The sequence below is a fragment of the Miniopterus schreibersii genome, assembly GCF_964146895.1.
Source record: "Miniopterus schreibersii genome assembly, chromosome: 10".
NCBI classification, from domain to species: domain Eukaryota; kingdom Metazoa; phylum Chordata; class Mammalia; order Chiroptera; family Miniopteridae; genus Miniopterus; species Miniopterus schreibersii.
The window spans coordinates 6,976,543-6,992,885 of NC_138110.1; the positions used below are offsets into that span (position 1 = coordinate 6,976,543).

The following is a 16,343-nucleotide window of genomic DNA, read 5'->3' on the forward strand; positions in this document are numbered from 1 at the left end:
CCACCACCCCGCTTTTCTCGCATTGTCCGATCACTCGCGTTTGTCCGGGAGCAAACCCACAAATGGTGGGCATATGATGGGGATTTCCCCCATTGTCAGGAACATTCTCTAGCTCCTGACACAGTCCTTTCTGACATCTAAACCATGCTGTCAGAAAGCAAGCAAAGCATTAAAAAAAAAATAAAAAATCAATGCTTGATTCCTAGGAGGAGCCAAAGAGACCTGAACAACATGACCAAAGAAAACAACAACAAACAACAGGAAAAACAGGGAGGTTCTCTAGGGGACACGCGTGGCTGTGTTTGCAGCACATCGGCTCAGGGTGGAGATGGGCTCTTGCAGAAGCCTTTGGACAGTAGAGTATGAAGCACGTCCCTCTCCAGGGAAGGAAACAGTGACAATGACATACATCGGGAAAACAAGGCAGGGAGAGAGAAGGGAGCCTGTGCGGGAAGGGAAGAGGGGTGGTGTTTTGCATGTGCAACCCGTCGAGATGCTTTGGTGTTTGTGTTGGTTCAGCCGCTCATGGCCTTGTGACCAAGCCGCTCCCCGGTCTGCTCCGGCATCAAGTGGTTACAATTATGGATTGCAAATTTATTGACATTTGACATCTCCATCAGCCCTCCTCTGATCAACAGAACTCTGCCGCCAAACGGAATAATTACGGAAGATTTCAGCCGTCATGGGGATGCCAAAAAGGTCATTAAATCATCTTGGAAAAACAATGCGTTCCTCCATTTCATCTTGCCAGTAAATCTGCTGCCGAAGTGAGGACCACCTAGGGTTGGTGCTCAGAGGAGGGGGCTGACTCACAGAAAGGAGGGAGGAATTAAATTAGGATTGAAAAATAGGAAGGCGAGCACAGCAGGGACCCTTCGCTGTGCACTTCCTAATTCTGAGGGAAGCATAAAAACCGCGGTTTACTTGAATCAAAAGGGATTCTTCTTGGGAATCAGGCAGAAGTGGCAGCCTGGGAGTTGGGGGTGGTCTAGGGGAGATGCGGGAAGAACAGCTCTGTCTAGAGCCCACTGCAGACGTCGGTAGAATTTGTCCTAATGTCCTACATGTCCTCTGCCTGACATCCCTTCTTCCTAGATAAGCATTGTTCTGAGTGACCTGGAATCCCCTGGAGCCAATTAGCTGTCCCCAAGCTCACCGGCTGCCCTGCAGTCCAGGCCACCCCTGCCTCCCCACAGCCTCCTCGCTGGCCCTGCTCCTGCTCTCCACCCCTCCCAGCCATCGCACACTCAGGGGCCAGAGTGATCCTCTACAGGACAAAGATCATGCCACTCGCCCGCTTAGAGCCCCAGTGGCTTCTCCTGAGCACAGGGAAGCCAAACCCGAAGGCCTCCGAACATCTACAAAGCAGACTCGACTCGCCTCGCCCGACTCCTGTCCCACCCCTCAGCCCAGCGGTCCACCCTCCCGCCTTTCTCTGGAGCAAACACTCCAATGCCCCTAATTTGTCACATGCCTGGTTCCTTCCACTCCTTGTCTTCTTTCCCTGACCCCCTGTGTAAAGTAGGTGGCCCTGCCATGGTCTCCTACATTGCCCTGTAGTTCCTTGGCAGCCCCTCGCTCTTAGAAATTCATGTGCTCAGTAAACGCTGGCTGTTGGTCTTCCTGTCACCCTGTCCTCCGCTTGGAACCTGAGGGCTGGGCTTCTCTTCCCCTCCGGTGGAGCCCAGCACCGAGAGCAAGCCTGGCGGGGAGCAGGGTCTCCAAGAGTATGGGTTAAAGGACAGCCGAACGAAGGTCCCCGACGCCCCTGCCACGGACCATGCAGAACCCCTCGACTCATGCACCTGAAGGCGTTTACTGGCGGCTCCAGTGGCACGTGCACCTTGGAAAAGCATTTCTGAGCCCAGATGCCAAGCCTCCTGGCAGGGCTAGTCCTCCGGACAAACCATGGGGGCTGGGGATGATTCTCACTTCCTTCCACTTCTCTGCTGTGCAAGCTGGAGTCCTGCACACGGGGCTTCTATTACGTGCTGGGCCCTGCGCTAAGGGTTTTATATACTTTATTTATCAGATTCGCCTCACTGATGGGTGACACAGGCATTATTGTCATTTCACACATAGAAAATGACAAAAGGAAGCTAGGATCACCCCCGTTCTACAGGGGATTGAGCCCGAAAGCCCGACATGTGCCCTGACTGGGAATGGAACTGGCAGCCTTTCGGTGCACAGACAATGCCCAACACACTGAGCCAGGGTAATCCCTGTTGGTGCATTATTAACATTGTTAAACACGTTCGACCCACCTCAAGTCTAGGACGGCTGTATTTGAACAATTATGAGAGAAGCTCTCCTTCATTGAGGGTTGCCATGTGCCTAATACAGTACTAGGAGGACACTTAGTAGGTCTGTTTTTGCCTTTATAAGGCTACCTGTGGCAGCCAGCCTTCACACACATGGGGTGACAGTGAGGCAGCTGAGGTTCGGAGAGGTGATGTGACCTGCCGTAGGCCCTCAGCTAGGAAGTGGAGACCCGGCCCCCAGGCTAGGCCTCCGCAGTTCCCCACTGAGCTCAGCTGCCAAGTGTTTCCTTCGCGGGATTTCTGGGCATCTGGAAGTCCCCAAGTCCTGACACTTCACCACAGGCCCCCTTCCCTGCATTTGCAAAGACCTCCCACTTTCACCCTCTTACAGCTCTGGGTGACGAGGTTCTGATTGGTTCTTTGACTTCTAAGCCACAGCCAACGCTATCCAATGGGGACCCATCTCCATGGTTACCGCACGCCAGAGAATCCACAGGAAGGCGGCAGAGGGGGGCGTGAGGCTACAGCAAGTATGGGGGGGCCGTAAACAATTAAACATGACAAAGTCCTCTGGTGAACAAAAATAGAACTATCTAACTGTGAAATCGAGTAACGCAGCATTGAAAATAACATCCTGAAACATCATTTTTTTCTCCATAATGAAAAAATACCAGACAGGGCCCGAGTGGCAGAAAGTTGTCTCTGTCAAAGATTTGGGCTTTTAGGATATTTAAACTTTTTTTGTTAATTCATCTTCTCTCCCATACAAGTTATGAGTACAACTTGTGTTCAGGGTTCACCTCTCACACTTTGGTGTAGCATCCAACGGAATTTAGCCCAAGGGACTCCAGAAAGGTACTGGGAGAATTTTGGGGGCCAAACTTCTGGCTGGTGGTAAATCATTCCTTTGTCCACACTTGATTTCCGGCTCTGCCATTGCTAGCTGTGATCTTGCTGGTCACGTCACCTCTCTGAGGACCAGCTTCTTCACCGGGAAGTTGGTGTAATCCCAGCTCTGTCTTCATAGCCTTTAGGGTTAAGACTGAGCTAGCCCTGGCCGGTGTGCTCAGTGGTTAGAGTGTAGGCCGGCACACCGAAGGGTCGTGGGTTTGATCCCTGGCCCTGGTCAGGGAGCGTGTGGGAGGCAACCAATCGCTGTATCTCTCTACATTCATGTTTCTCTCTCTCTTTCTCTCTCTTCCCCCTCTCTCTAAAAAATCAATGGGAAAAACATCCTACGGTGGGGATTAACAAAAAAAGTGATTAAATGCGATAACATACAAAAAGGGCCTCGCACAATAGCCGGGACACTGAACTCGGGATCATAGTGATGGTGGACAATGCTGGGCTCTGTCTCAAGTGCTTCCTTTTCTCAGCACGTTTGTTCATCAGCATCACCACCACCACCACCACCATCATCGGCGCTGAAAATTTCAAGCAGCCTGGCTGAGTGTGGTTCGGCACCGGTGCCTGGACCGTGGCAACTGGACTTTCTCAAGGCAGCTGGAGGCGGAGGGAGGAGGGGGAGTCAGAGGGAAAGAAATGCAGGTTAAAGGCCCATTCCATCCTATCTCAGGGGCACCCCAGCTCCACCTGATTCTTTCATTTTACCCCCCAGAGCTGTTTCAGTTAAATCTGTACCAAGTCTCTCCTTATTTCTTCAAATGAAACGGCACAACACATCCCACATCTTGATTTAAGCCTTAAGCAAACAAAATTGCTTGAAGCATGTGACCAAGGTGGAGAAGAGAGAGTGAAGTTGGTGGGGTGCCTGCGCTGCAGGCCGGGTCCAGTGCCGAGGGCGGCCTCTGCACGGTTTGACCTAATTTGCACCCCAGACTGAGGCGGGAGAAAGGAGAAGGCGTTTGGCTGCCACTGATCTGTGCCAGTCTTTCTTATCAACCAGAATGCAGATTATTTTTTTGAATTTTCATAGCATCACTAGAAGATTAGCTCACTAAGAGTGCCCTCGATGCCCAAACATATCCCATGCCTCCTGCGGGTCAAGCACAAAGAAATAAACAAATAAAGAGACTTCAGGAAAAAGCATGACCTCTACTCTCCACATAGTCCTGGCCTCCTGGGTTTTGGAAGGTGAACATTGTCAACAGCAACACAAATTCTCTAAGACCACCCCCCTTCCCTGAATGTGACGTGGCATCCCTGTGTCCTGCCAGGTGAGCCTCCTCCTTCATCTGCACTGGATTTAATAGGAGAACATGACATGCACTGATTTCAACCAGCTCCGGTGCCTTCAGAGGGGGAGACAGGAGAGCCAGTGACTGCACCCAAATCGTCTTCTATTTTGGGACCCTCAGAGCATTCACTCTGTCATCTCCGTGGCCTACACATCATTTAACAAACTGCCCTGTGATTCTTGCAGGGCGTGGCGTCGGGGCTGATTTAAAATCCCCGCATTGCTAAAACTGCACTGTTCTTCATCAAGTTGAGTCATTTTTATGTGAAGTGTCAGGCTCCCTAACAAATAACTCCTGCCAGACAAATCAAGTTCCTCGTCTTAGAGCCGAGGCTAAATAGTTTATAGCTTTAATCTGCTCACCGAGGTGTGCAGTCTATGACAGTAATTATAAATGCAAGGAGAAATTATAGCTGAATGCTTTAACTGCATTAGGAGCCGTCTGATGAACAATCATGAGCTCCTGCTCGCTTCCAACAATAGAGGGCAAGTTGGTGTCAACGCTGGAGAGATTTCAGTTCTGCATGGTTTTTTCTCCCATTTACCATGGAATGTCACTTGTCTCCTATAACGCAGAAAAAAAAGCACCACAGAAAGCTTTAAACTTGATAGTTAAAAAAAAAAAGACAAAGAGAGAAATGCAAGAGAAAACTGTTTATCATTATGACTTTTTTTTCCCGGTTTTGTTCAGCGGCGGGTTTAGTTTCAAATTAGTTCGTTGAAGGTAACTGCTTGTTTACTTACTAGGAGCCTTAAAAAAAATCCCTCCTGAAGCCATTTTCAAGAAATCGTTACAGAGAGAGACTTCTTTAAATGAAGGGCAGGTTCAAAATCAGCCCAGGCAGGAGCTCCAGGGACGGTGGGTGTCCCTCCCCATGACCCTGCCCCCCACCTGTATCTACCTAAGCTAATGACACCATTTAGCTCTTTATTTTCCCTCCTCACTTTCACAGAGAGACGTTTTTAATTTAGCTGAAGAATTACACAAATGTATTTTAAAGACATAAATCCATATAAAAAATATGAGCTAATTAAAACATTGCACTCCCTGTCGCTCATGGATTTTCAATTTGGCGAAAGAAAAAAGAATTGCATCTGGTTAAATGAAAAGATGATACTGATGGCAGATTGGAGTAAATGAAAAATAATGTTACTCTATATTAAAGCACCAAATTATACACGTCAGGGTTGAGCGTTCAGAGGGCCGAGCGAGGGGAAGTGGGAGCGGGACGCAGTGCGCTCAGGCGCCAGGGGAGTGGGCCGCCGGGTCAGACGAGAGCGGCAGGAGGGACGGCGCTTGTCTCCGGCTGCGCTGGAGATGCGGTCATCTCAGGGCTGACCCTGTGTCCTGCCTCTCATTTGCCACCCAAGATGAATCCCAGAATGTCAGGGTGAGGGTTTGAAAAAATCCTTAGACATACATGTTCACCAGGACTTGGGCCTGTTCTTGGCTAGACACTGTGTGGTAAACGCGTGATTTCCTGACCGAACAAGGCCATCGCCACTTGGAGAGCGAGGGTGCGTGGCTTTGCCCCGCACGTCCGGCCCAGGCCCCTGAGTCCCAATATTTGGTTTGCAGTTGAACCTCCAAGAGGCCAAGAGGAGGCCTTGCTCATCGCGCGACTCTTAGGCCATGTTTACTGGCTTTTCTCTGCTCTGTCGACCGTGGACGCCAAGCCTGAGTAGCACCCAGAGAGCATCAGGCAAGGTGGAAGAGAGAGTGAGCGGCCGAGGAAGGCTGGTGAGTCTGGCGCGGCCCGGGTTCGAATCCCACCTGTGCATTTACTGTGTGTTCCCGGACAAATCAAGAAACCTTCTGAACTATTTGCAATATCAGGCTGAGATGAATAACTGTGCCCTGCTCGCAGGAAGGGGCCAACGAGTGCTAGCTTTGCTGTCGTTGTAATCAAACAGCAGGTTGGGGGCCCATGGAGCACCTGCCTCGGTATTAATCAGCTGGGAGGACTGCAAGTTTTATACACTTCAGGGGAGGCTGAAGAACATGGCAGGGCCCTGTAGCTAGCTATAGCCTAGAGTTAATTTTCGTTGTGAACCTACTACGTGCCAGGCTTTATGGAAAAGAATTGCATACATTAACTTAATTCTCACAACTTTCTGTGTCCACATTTTACTGACACAGAAGCAGGCACATCATGAGTTGGGGTTTGAACTCAGGCTCGAGGGCCTTGGCAGCCAGAGTTCCTCCCCTAACATCATGGCGCCTCTGAAACTCCATTCCCCTCTTTGGTCCCCGTGGACTGGGAAGACGCCTGCCCTCCCGTGGGCTCCATTCAACGTTTATGCCTGCCGGCCCAAGGATGTATCTGTTACTAGCCTCAAGGGTGTACTTTTGTCCTGGCCACTGGTCCATTCCCTGGGATTAGCACTGTGCTGGGCATGGAGTGATGGCTTTCGAGACGGGTGATACTGAGTGAGTGAGGCTCAGAGACTGCGGAAACTCGGGGACGCTGCGCAGAATCTCTCTGCTTGTATTTTCTCTCCTCTAACATGGTTAAGTCTACCTCTACCTCACAGGGCTGTCTGTGGGAATATAGTGAAATAATGTTTGTGAGGTGCCTGTTGCAGGCCCAGCACACCGGGCTCTTATATAATCAGTGCAACTGCCGGGTCACCATTATATGTCCATTGTGAGCGAGAGGCTGCTGCAAAGCAAAAGCACAACTGATATGATGAAGGATGAAAGGAAAGCAGGGAGGGAAGTCAGAAAGGAAGGAAAGAAGGAAGGAGGGAGGAAAGGAGGGGAGGGGGGAAGGAAGGAGAGAAGGAGGGAAGGAAGGAAAGATTTATTTAACAGATGAAGATCGATGCCTCTTATAGACATTAATCAGTCCAGCCCACATCAACAATAAATCAACAAACAAGTGCTGGCGAGGACGTGAAGGAAAGAGAACCCTCGTTGGTGGGATTGTAAACTGTTGCAGCCACTATGGAACACAGTATGGCGGTTCCTCAAAAAATTAAAAACACAACTGCCTTATGACCCAGCAATTCCACTTCTGGGTATCTATCCAAAGAAATCCAAAACACTAATTTAAAAAGATGTATGCATCCCTACGTTCACTGCAGCATTATTTACAATAGCCAAGATATGGAAACAACCCAGGTGTCCGTCGATAGGCGACTGGATACAGAAGCTGCAGTGCTTATGTAAAATGGAATCTTACTCAGTCGTATAAAGGAATGAAATCTTGCCATTTGCGACATGAATGGACCTAGAGGGTATTACGCTAAGTGAAATAGATCAAAGACAAATACCATATGCTTTCACTTATATGTGAAATCTAAAAAAATAAATGAACAAACAGAATAGAAATACACTCACAGGTAAAGAGAGCAAATTGGTGGTTGCCAGATGGGAGTGGGGTTGGGGGGAAGGGTGAAAAAGGTGATGGGATTAAGAAGGACAAATTGCCAGTTATAAAAAGTCATGGGACATAAAATACAGCATAAGGAACATAGTCAATGATATTGTAATAACTTTGTATGGTGTCCGGTGGGTACTAGACTTACTGGGGTGATCACTTTATAGGTCATATAAGTGTCTAATTGCTATGTTGTCCACCTAAAATTAGTATGTCAACTGTAATTGTAAAAAAAAATTTTACTCCTCTAGACAGCTGTATAATCCATATTGTTAATGTTGCCAGATTTAGCCAATAAAAATACAGAATGCGTGCTTAAATTCGAATCTCAGATATAATAAAGAATATTTTTTAGTATAAATATGGCCACTGCACTATTTGGTACATACCATTACTAAAAACTTATTTGTCACTTATCTGAAATTCAAATTTAACTGGACATCCTGTGTTTTATCTGGCAGCCTTACATGCTGTTCACCGTGAACATGGATTTTTATAAAATCATCCACAACAAAGGTGGCAGCTTATTGGAGTAGAATTCATTCCTGCCACCGATTTTAAGGCCAAGAGTGCTAAACACATACACCGTATCCCACGGTAATGACTATAATTTCAGATCCATATGCATTTCACTCATTGATTTGCTCTTTGTTTAACTTCTATTATTCAAGAGCATGTGGGTGTTAAAGGTACATACAAATACCGATTGCAATTGTTTCAGATTACTTCTCTCCTAAATTTGCACATTTAATATTTTCTAATTATTGTTTAATGAAAAGTTGTATTTAATATTCAGCAGAGCATTTCACAGGATTTAAGACATACCCAAGAAAGGAAAGAAAATTCAGGTCAAAACTGGCACCTAATAGAGAATGTAGATCCAGTAAAGCCCCACATTTTCCGGAAAACCTTGATCACGCTTTCTAAAACGGCATGTCATTTTCCACGACGTGTGCTGTCATTCACAGCAACTCAGATGAGAGTTCCACATAACAGTGGTCTCTCTTTGTGATCATTTAAAACCATATATGCATCATTCTGAGCGTGAGCAAGGTATTGCATACATATTGTTGTAAAAGACCCAAGGGTGCAGGGATTCTTCGTTAGGTGACCAAAGCATCAGAAAGCCACCTTTGTGCCCAGGTAGGAACCAGTCCGGCAGACTGGCATATCTTTAGACAGGGGTGGGGAACCTTTTTTTCTGCCAAGGGCCATTTGGATGTTTATAATATCATTCGTGGGCCATACGAAACTATCAACTTAAAAATTAGCCTGCTCTGTTTGGTCAGACATTTAATTAACTCACCCCTAATGTGACGGCCGGAACTGCTTCTCTTCGGTGAGGCCTTGGCGGGGCCAGACCGGATGATTTTGAGGGCCGTGTACGAGGTATATGAGGTATTTGAGGGCTGGATGTTCCCCACCCCTGCTGTAGAACATCACAAACACAACAAACACCTGCACCAATTTCGTGGTCACACAACACACATTCACCCCCATCGCTTTAGATGAGTCCCAAATACTCAAACCTGTTTTTCTGCCACCCTCCCTCAGAATCACAGATTCACGGTGTTTATATCAGGATGGAGTTCGGATTTCATATAATGATAACTCTGTGCTTCAAAGGTCCACGTCAGAGATATTTACTCCTGAACCAATGTGGAGAGGTAAGAATCAGAGCCCCCCCATCTACGTATTTAACAGGCCTGTTAGTACTTCTTGTGTAGGTTTTCCCCAAATTACTGGTTTGCTTCCCTAGAATAGGTATGTACGTTTCAGATTTTGACTACAGCTTTCTTTTTCTCCCCTCTCTCTATTTATGCCTGGCCAAGTTTTGGCAGTGATATTAATTTTTAAAAAATGATTACAAACCTATCAGGTGCAAAACTGGTTTTTATTGTAGCACAAATAAACATTACCTACTTGTCTTCTTCACCATGGTTTGAACCTACTACTATGGGATTGGAAACATCTCTCTTCTCTTTGGATATTCACCATTTTTTTTTTTTTGAAGGACCAGAAAAGCATAATAGCAAGTTACATAAAATTAAAATGTTATATAGCCAATAAATAGATCTGCTGAGCCCCAAGCTCATGTGTAGATTCAATAGATGCTTTTCAGCGTTTCTTTCAATAGTGTGAGCTGAACAAATCATGCTTGGAAAGCAAGAGATGAATCTGCCAGTAACACGTTTTAATTATCATGATAAAAACATGCAAACAAAACAATAGTCTTCACTGGAGCCCAGAGAGCCATTAGAATTATGGGATGGCATCCCCCTTTATCAGAAGCTCTTAGATCTTTTCATTGAAAGTCCCAGCTCAGATGTTTTAACCCTTTATTTCACTTGACATTCTCACACTCAGTCAGTCTCCCTCCCTGTTGGAGGTGAGCCCACAGCCAAGTCATATAACTACCTGTCTCCACCTGAACCCTTGCTAGTGCTCAGACCTTCATGCCTTGATCTGAGTCTCCTATTGAAAAATAAGCGCTCTGACCACGGGAGATGGTGAAGGCTTCTACCTTAAGTTATTCTTAGCTGTTTGTATCTTATTATGAATTAATCAAAAGAGCTAATTCTGTAACCTAGCATGACATACACGGGACCGGCAAGTGCCAAAGCCTTAAGTCAGCTTGGGTCCTTATCTTGGGGTGTGGCCCATGGGGGAAGACACCCTATGTGTGACTGTCCCTAGCACATGGGGGGGGGGTGTCATGCTGGAGGGAACAAAGAGGCAGTAGAGAAAATACAAAATAAAAGAAAAGGGATTTGTTAAGACCGAGCCTTGAACACATTTGAAAACGGCCAGTGTGACTAGTCTGTCAGGGTATTTGACCTCGGTCTCTGTTCTCTTTCCAAGATGACACTGACAGTCTGGGCACTGGCAACTCTACAAGGCGCGGAACTTCTACGGTACACGATGCAAATCGTCTTGAAGCTAGGAGACCCCATGTGCACTGGCAACGGGTGTGCAGAAAGTCATTTGTTTCTTGGTGTAAAATAAAATCCCAAGGGCATGCATTGTACCTATTTTCTTTACAGGGGGCTCTGGGATCAGTCTACTCTAAGGAAAACCAAAGACGAGAGAAGAAAATAAACCTCTCTTCTCGTCTCAGTGTTGTGCTGCGATATTTTTCTACCATCTGACTACAGGGCAGATGCTCTTTCCTAAGAAATCTAATGCGGGGACATGAGCACAGGGAAGGGAGCGGAAGGGAGTGATTGCTGACAGGAAGCTGCAAAAGCATCGATTACAAGTAATGATGATCGAGACAACTTTAAACTATTCATAAGCTGATTAAGAAACCTGTGAACATTGGCTGCCCCCAGGAACCTAGAGTCTTTATTCTGTGGATGGCTTTTTCTTTATCGCTTTCTAAGTCGTTAGTTAGCATTCCTATGGGGAGGGGAGGTGGTGAAATGAAACCGGGAGAGAAGTTAGTACTTATTAATTAAAATGACGTGTAGCCTTGGGTGGACCTGGCAGGCTGGGCCTTGGGAAACTATGGGGATCACGTATCATGAGGCAGGAACCTGTGAACTCTATCCCTCTAAGCCCATTTCGTGCTATCGCCCGAGTCTACACTGGGGAAACCGAGAGAACAGACAGGACTTATTCATCATGTTCTAGTCTGCGTAAACGTAAGTCCTATCCCAGCAGGCTACTGGCCTCTTGGTTCGAGGAGACATTAGCTGCCTCTAAAGACACCCATCTCCCTTCAAGAAACTCCTCACAAGGCCACTGTCACGCCGCCTGGGAGCAAACCCGTACCTGCAGAGCTATTCTTCGTCCAGGTCTGTTACAAACTGAGAGTGGTGTTCGGGTGACTTGCTGTGCGTTTTGCTTAGGTGGAGTTTTACTGCATGTTTGCTCACAAATGTCCGAGAGCACAACTTACACTTGAACTTAGAGTCTGTTTCCTCTTCGCCAGCTATGGTTTCCGGGGACCTCTGGGCCGACGACACCCGGGAGACCTCCTGCTCCACCTTGCTTTGCTGCTCCACGGCCATGCGCGTCATGTCCTTCATTTGGAAACCTAGGTGAGATTCTAAGTGACTGATGTAGGTAGAAGGGGTTCTGAACTGGGAGGCACAGTCACTACAGTAAAAGATGGGGTGTCCTTTGTCCATGTTTTTCAGAAATTTTGTCCCGCCCGTTTTCCTAAGCTGGTACTTGACATTGGCCAGCCAGTGGCTGATAGTGGTCATCGAGAGTCCCGTGAACTTGGAGATCTGCATTCGCTCCTGCGGGCCCAGGTCGGACAGCAGGTACTTGCCTTCCGACGTCTGGAAGAGGCTGGAGGCAAACTGGGCCTGCAGGATCAGAAGATGCTGAGGGTTCCAGTTGGACTGCCGGCCTTTTCTTTTATGCAAAGTCGAGACTTCGCTGGACACGTCCTCGAAGCGCCTGACGTCCATTTCCAGCTTCACGGGAGGGACCCTGGAGGAAGCGGCCGGCTTCGGGGTGGTGGCTTTGGGGAGGACTTTGACCATGTCGGCGATGTCGGAAAGCGCGTGCTTCTGAGGGGGGGACGTGCAGGATTGTGCTTGGGAGGACTCGGCCTTCTTGCTTTTGGACTTGGTCAGGTCGATGGGCTGGTCGTTGTTCTCAAACAGGTAGCGCCTGGACACGCTGGCCGGTCTCGCGGTGGCCGGACTCAACACCGGCTTGTCCACGACACTGAGATTCGACTTGTGGAACATGGAGATTGTGCTTGAGCTCGGGCTGGAGCAGGAAGGGGAGCGCAGGGGCTCCGTGGCTTTGCCCAGGTGATTGTTCAAGACCGACTGCAGGGCGCTGAGCGGGTTGATGCAGGGCAGGGCCGAGGCGTGGTTGGCGAGGGCACAGCCGTTGCTGAGGGAAGACGCTGGCTCCAAGGGCTGGGGTTTCTCCTGCTCGCCGCCCTCTTTCATCAGCTTGTCTTCCTCCTTCGGGGGACGAGGCTCAGCCTTTTTGGGTTCGGAGGGGGTTTCGCTGTTGGAGAAAGACTCCCCCTCGCTGTGGCTGAAAGACGACGCCTCTTCCTGGGGACTTTCTTTCCCACACTCCTTCCCGATTTCATCTCCGTCTTCTGGCTCCTTCTTCACTTGAGTGTACGGGGCCAGGTTTGGGGGCACGGAAACCAGAGGCATTACTTTCCACTTGGGAGCAATCGGCCTCAACTTGTTGGTGAGATTGGGCCGAATCTGCAGGACCTGCGACCCCAGAGGCAAGGAGGGCTTGGCGCCCTCCGACAGCTGGTAGGCCGCGTGGATGCTGGGGTACGCGCTCCAGCTGGGAGCCCCGTTCTGGGCCTTGTTGATGGCTGTGGTGACGGTGTTCTCCAATGACTTCAAAATGTCCCCGCCACCCTTGGAGCCGTCTTCCAAGTCCTCCTCCCTCAGGTACTGGTACTTGATGGTGGGGTCTAAAGGTTTCTGCAGAGGATCTTCATATTCCTCGCTTTTCATGGCTTTCCCATCCTTGTGGGTCTCCTCCGGTTTTTCTTTTTTACTCTCCCTCTTTGCCTCAGTCGTAGAAGCTGTGCAGTCGGAAGCCGAGTTACTCGATGGCTTGGGGGCCAGAGCATCGCTGTTCGGGGCGTCCGACAAAGACTGCATTTTCTCCACCGCCAGCGGGTCTAACACCAGCTGCTTCCCTTTCTTGGAGGCAGAGCTGGTGACCTTGAGAAAGTGACCTGTGACCATCATGTGGGTGGTGAGCTGCTGCAAGGTGTCGTGGGAGCTCCCGCACTCCATGCACTTCAGGATCTGGGACTTGCAGGCCTCGAACTGCCAGGTGTAGCTGGCGCCATTCTGGTAGCCGTAGCGGTTGTTGGAGGACAGCTGCAGGCTGGTGTTCTTGGGGGAAGAGAAGGAATCTGCGAACGAGCCCGTGGTGGAATCGGGGGAGCAGGGCCGGTTGACGTCAAAGACGCGTTTCTTCGCCGGGGCGACCACTTTCGACGAGATGGTTGGGACCGGCTCCTTCAAAGGCACTTTTTGGTAATGTTTTGTTTTTATCATGTGGACGCTCAGATCTTGGAGGGAATCGAAGGAGTCGCCACAAAACATACATTTCAGGACCTTCTGGGCATCCTCCTTGTCCATGTCTTGGAAGGCCCGTTTGCGGGGCTTGGAATAGCTCGTGGGCCGCAGCTTGTCCTTCTTGCGGTTGTCATCTTGGTAGTGGCCCGTTTCGTTCATGTGCACAGTCAACTCGACCAAGGTGTCGTAGGCGGCGCTGCACTGGCGGCACCGGAACCTGCTGGCCCCGGTGAACACGGTCCCGCACATCTTGCTGCTCTGCCGGTACAGCTGCACCGAGCTGAACAGGCTGGGCTTCGACACGGACCTGGAAGGCAGGTTCTGCTGCAGGCTTTTGGACAGGGCGTCTTGGTGCCAGTCGAAGTCCGTCTTGCTGCTGCCATTTCGGGCGTCACAATTCCGCCTGTCGCTGTTGGACAGCTTGAAGCCCAGGCCCAGGCCCGACCAGTAGGAGTCGGACAGGATGTTGGCGTAGACGGCCGTCATTTTGTCCATGCAGCTGTGGGCCTCGCCGGGCAGCTTGGGGTGGGCGCCCGCTTTCTTGTCGGGGGCATCGCGGCCACACACGCTCTTGATGTCCGACACGGGGTCGCTGGCGTCGCTCAGCAGAGACTCGTTCTCGGCGTCCTGGTTGGACAGGTGGCTCCCCGGGGAGTTCTGGTAGCTGAAGCAGCCTTTCTGCTCCGGACCCATGTCTAGCTCCTCGTCTGTCCCGGGGTCATTGCTGCTCTGAAGCTGGACCCCCGAACCGCTGTCTTCGTCTTCCTCTTCTTCCTCCTTGATCTCCTCGTCCTTCAGCTGCTCCTCCTGGGCGTAGCCTGCAGGGCGAGAGGAAGAGGTGAAGCAGCAGCGCCGGGCTACAGATCCCGCCCCCCCTCCCCGCCGGGACGGAGCCCCCGCGCCACGCGGGGAGCAGCTCCGGCCACACTCCGGCGAACCGCAGGCCACGGGTACAGGAAAGAGCCGGACGATGCCTTTCGTGCCACCTTTTTAATGGGCAGGAGCCGTAGTTCTTTACAAACGCCTAGAATGCCAAGTTAATAATGCCCATGCCTGAGGTCTATCACTCTAACACTCCTACAGTGAGCGGGACAGTCGCTAAGTTCACGTGTACGACTTTCGGGAAAGCTGGACTAAAATTCAAATCCTATTAAAGACATATCTCTACAGAGAAGGACTTTGGCTCCTAGGAGAACTAAGACTCGACCCTTGGCATCTCCATGGTGAGGTTTACCAAGACACCTGGCTGTACTGGCACGCCATCACGTTAATAAATTGCATTTCAGCGCTCTGAAGTAATTTGGATGCATAGCCTTTATATATTTGATAGCCAGTGTCCTTTTGTTTTATTTTTATTTGTAGAGTGTCGCACAGCAGGAAGGGAGATTATGGAGTCCAGAAAAAGATAGCCAAGAAATTATGTAAGCTCAGCAAACATAATGATTTTAAAATAATAGCAAATGGCGTCGGGATGGGAGATTTGGGGCTGTTGTGTTATTCGCAAACAGGCTTATGAAGAACTTTCAGACAAGGCTGAAAATTCCCTCTCAATCTTGTGCCTGTAATTTCAAATGCACTGTGATTTGTGGGGACCCGTCATGAGGTGCCAATTTTACGTTTGATTTGTAGGTGTAAAATGCTATTGGGTATGCATGCCTTCCCCTCTCTGAAAGGATTTAGGGCCTGTAATTGCATGGGGAAAATGAAGGCATGAGAGAGTGGGCACAGGGGGAATGCATGGGCAAATAGCCATCCATGGAGATGAGGAGTGGGACTATTCGTGCCCACGTGCTCCCTTTCTTTACCTGGCCTTTCCAGAGCCATGTGCATAAAATGCAACCAAAGGAACACAGAAGCAAGGCCGACTCAGCCTGAGATTTGCAAGCCTGCATGATCTAGGTACACTGTCTTCCTCATGAGGGTCTGTCTCCCCCTCAGTGCGGTGGGAGAAACCCCAGGGCGGTGGTGATATTTCCATTCACCAGGGAAGGGAAAGGGGTCATCAAGCATTGGAGGTCTGTCCTGTAGGTAGGTGGAGGGTTAGGAGAGAAGGAGGTTTGTTAGGGAAAAAGCAGCTGCAGCCAGGAACTCCAGAGGCTCCTGCTACCGAAGAGGAAAATTTAGTGGGCAACTGCCCTCTTCTAAGAACTGTGCCAACCACAATGCAAATACATTCTTTCCTTTCACCTAATACCTACACAAAGTAGGACCTATAATTATTTCCATTTCACAGATGGGGAACCTGAGGCTTTCAGGTTAAGAAATTTGTTCAAGACCACACAGCTGGTATCCAGAGTCATGACATGAACCCAGTCTGTCTCATGAGAGAATCCATGGTCTTAACCACCAGGCTCCACTCTCTTTCTATTACCAACCAAACAAATAAGAAACATTGCAGAGACCCCAAGGTTAAAGGCTAAGCAGTGGAAATTCACCAAAATGTCACTAAATAAATAATCACCTCAGAGGGGAG

The 16,343-nt window shown here is 49.3% G+C and overlaps 1 protein-coding gene across 5 annotated transcripts in view; it reads right to left on the reverse strand.

The window, feature by feature from the left end:
- TSHZ2 (teashirt zinc finger homeobox 2) overlaps positions 1-16,343 on the reverse strand; it is a 409,116-nt gene that overhangs the window by 148,150 nt on the left and 244,623 nt on the right. For 3 of the 5 annotated variants that reach the window (XM_081148747.1, XM_081148748.1, XM_081148749.1), the window contains exon 2: positions 11,616-14,688. In XM_081148747.1, the coding sequence (XP_081004873.1) occupies positions 11,624-14,688 (3,065 nt within the window). In that variant the 3' untranslated portion in view covers positions 11,616-11,623. Of the gene's footprint in view, positions 1-9,716; positions 14,689-16,343 lie in introns of those variants that run through there. The other 2 variants (XM_081148750.1, XM_081148746.1) reach the window with 2 other exon arrangements.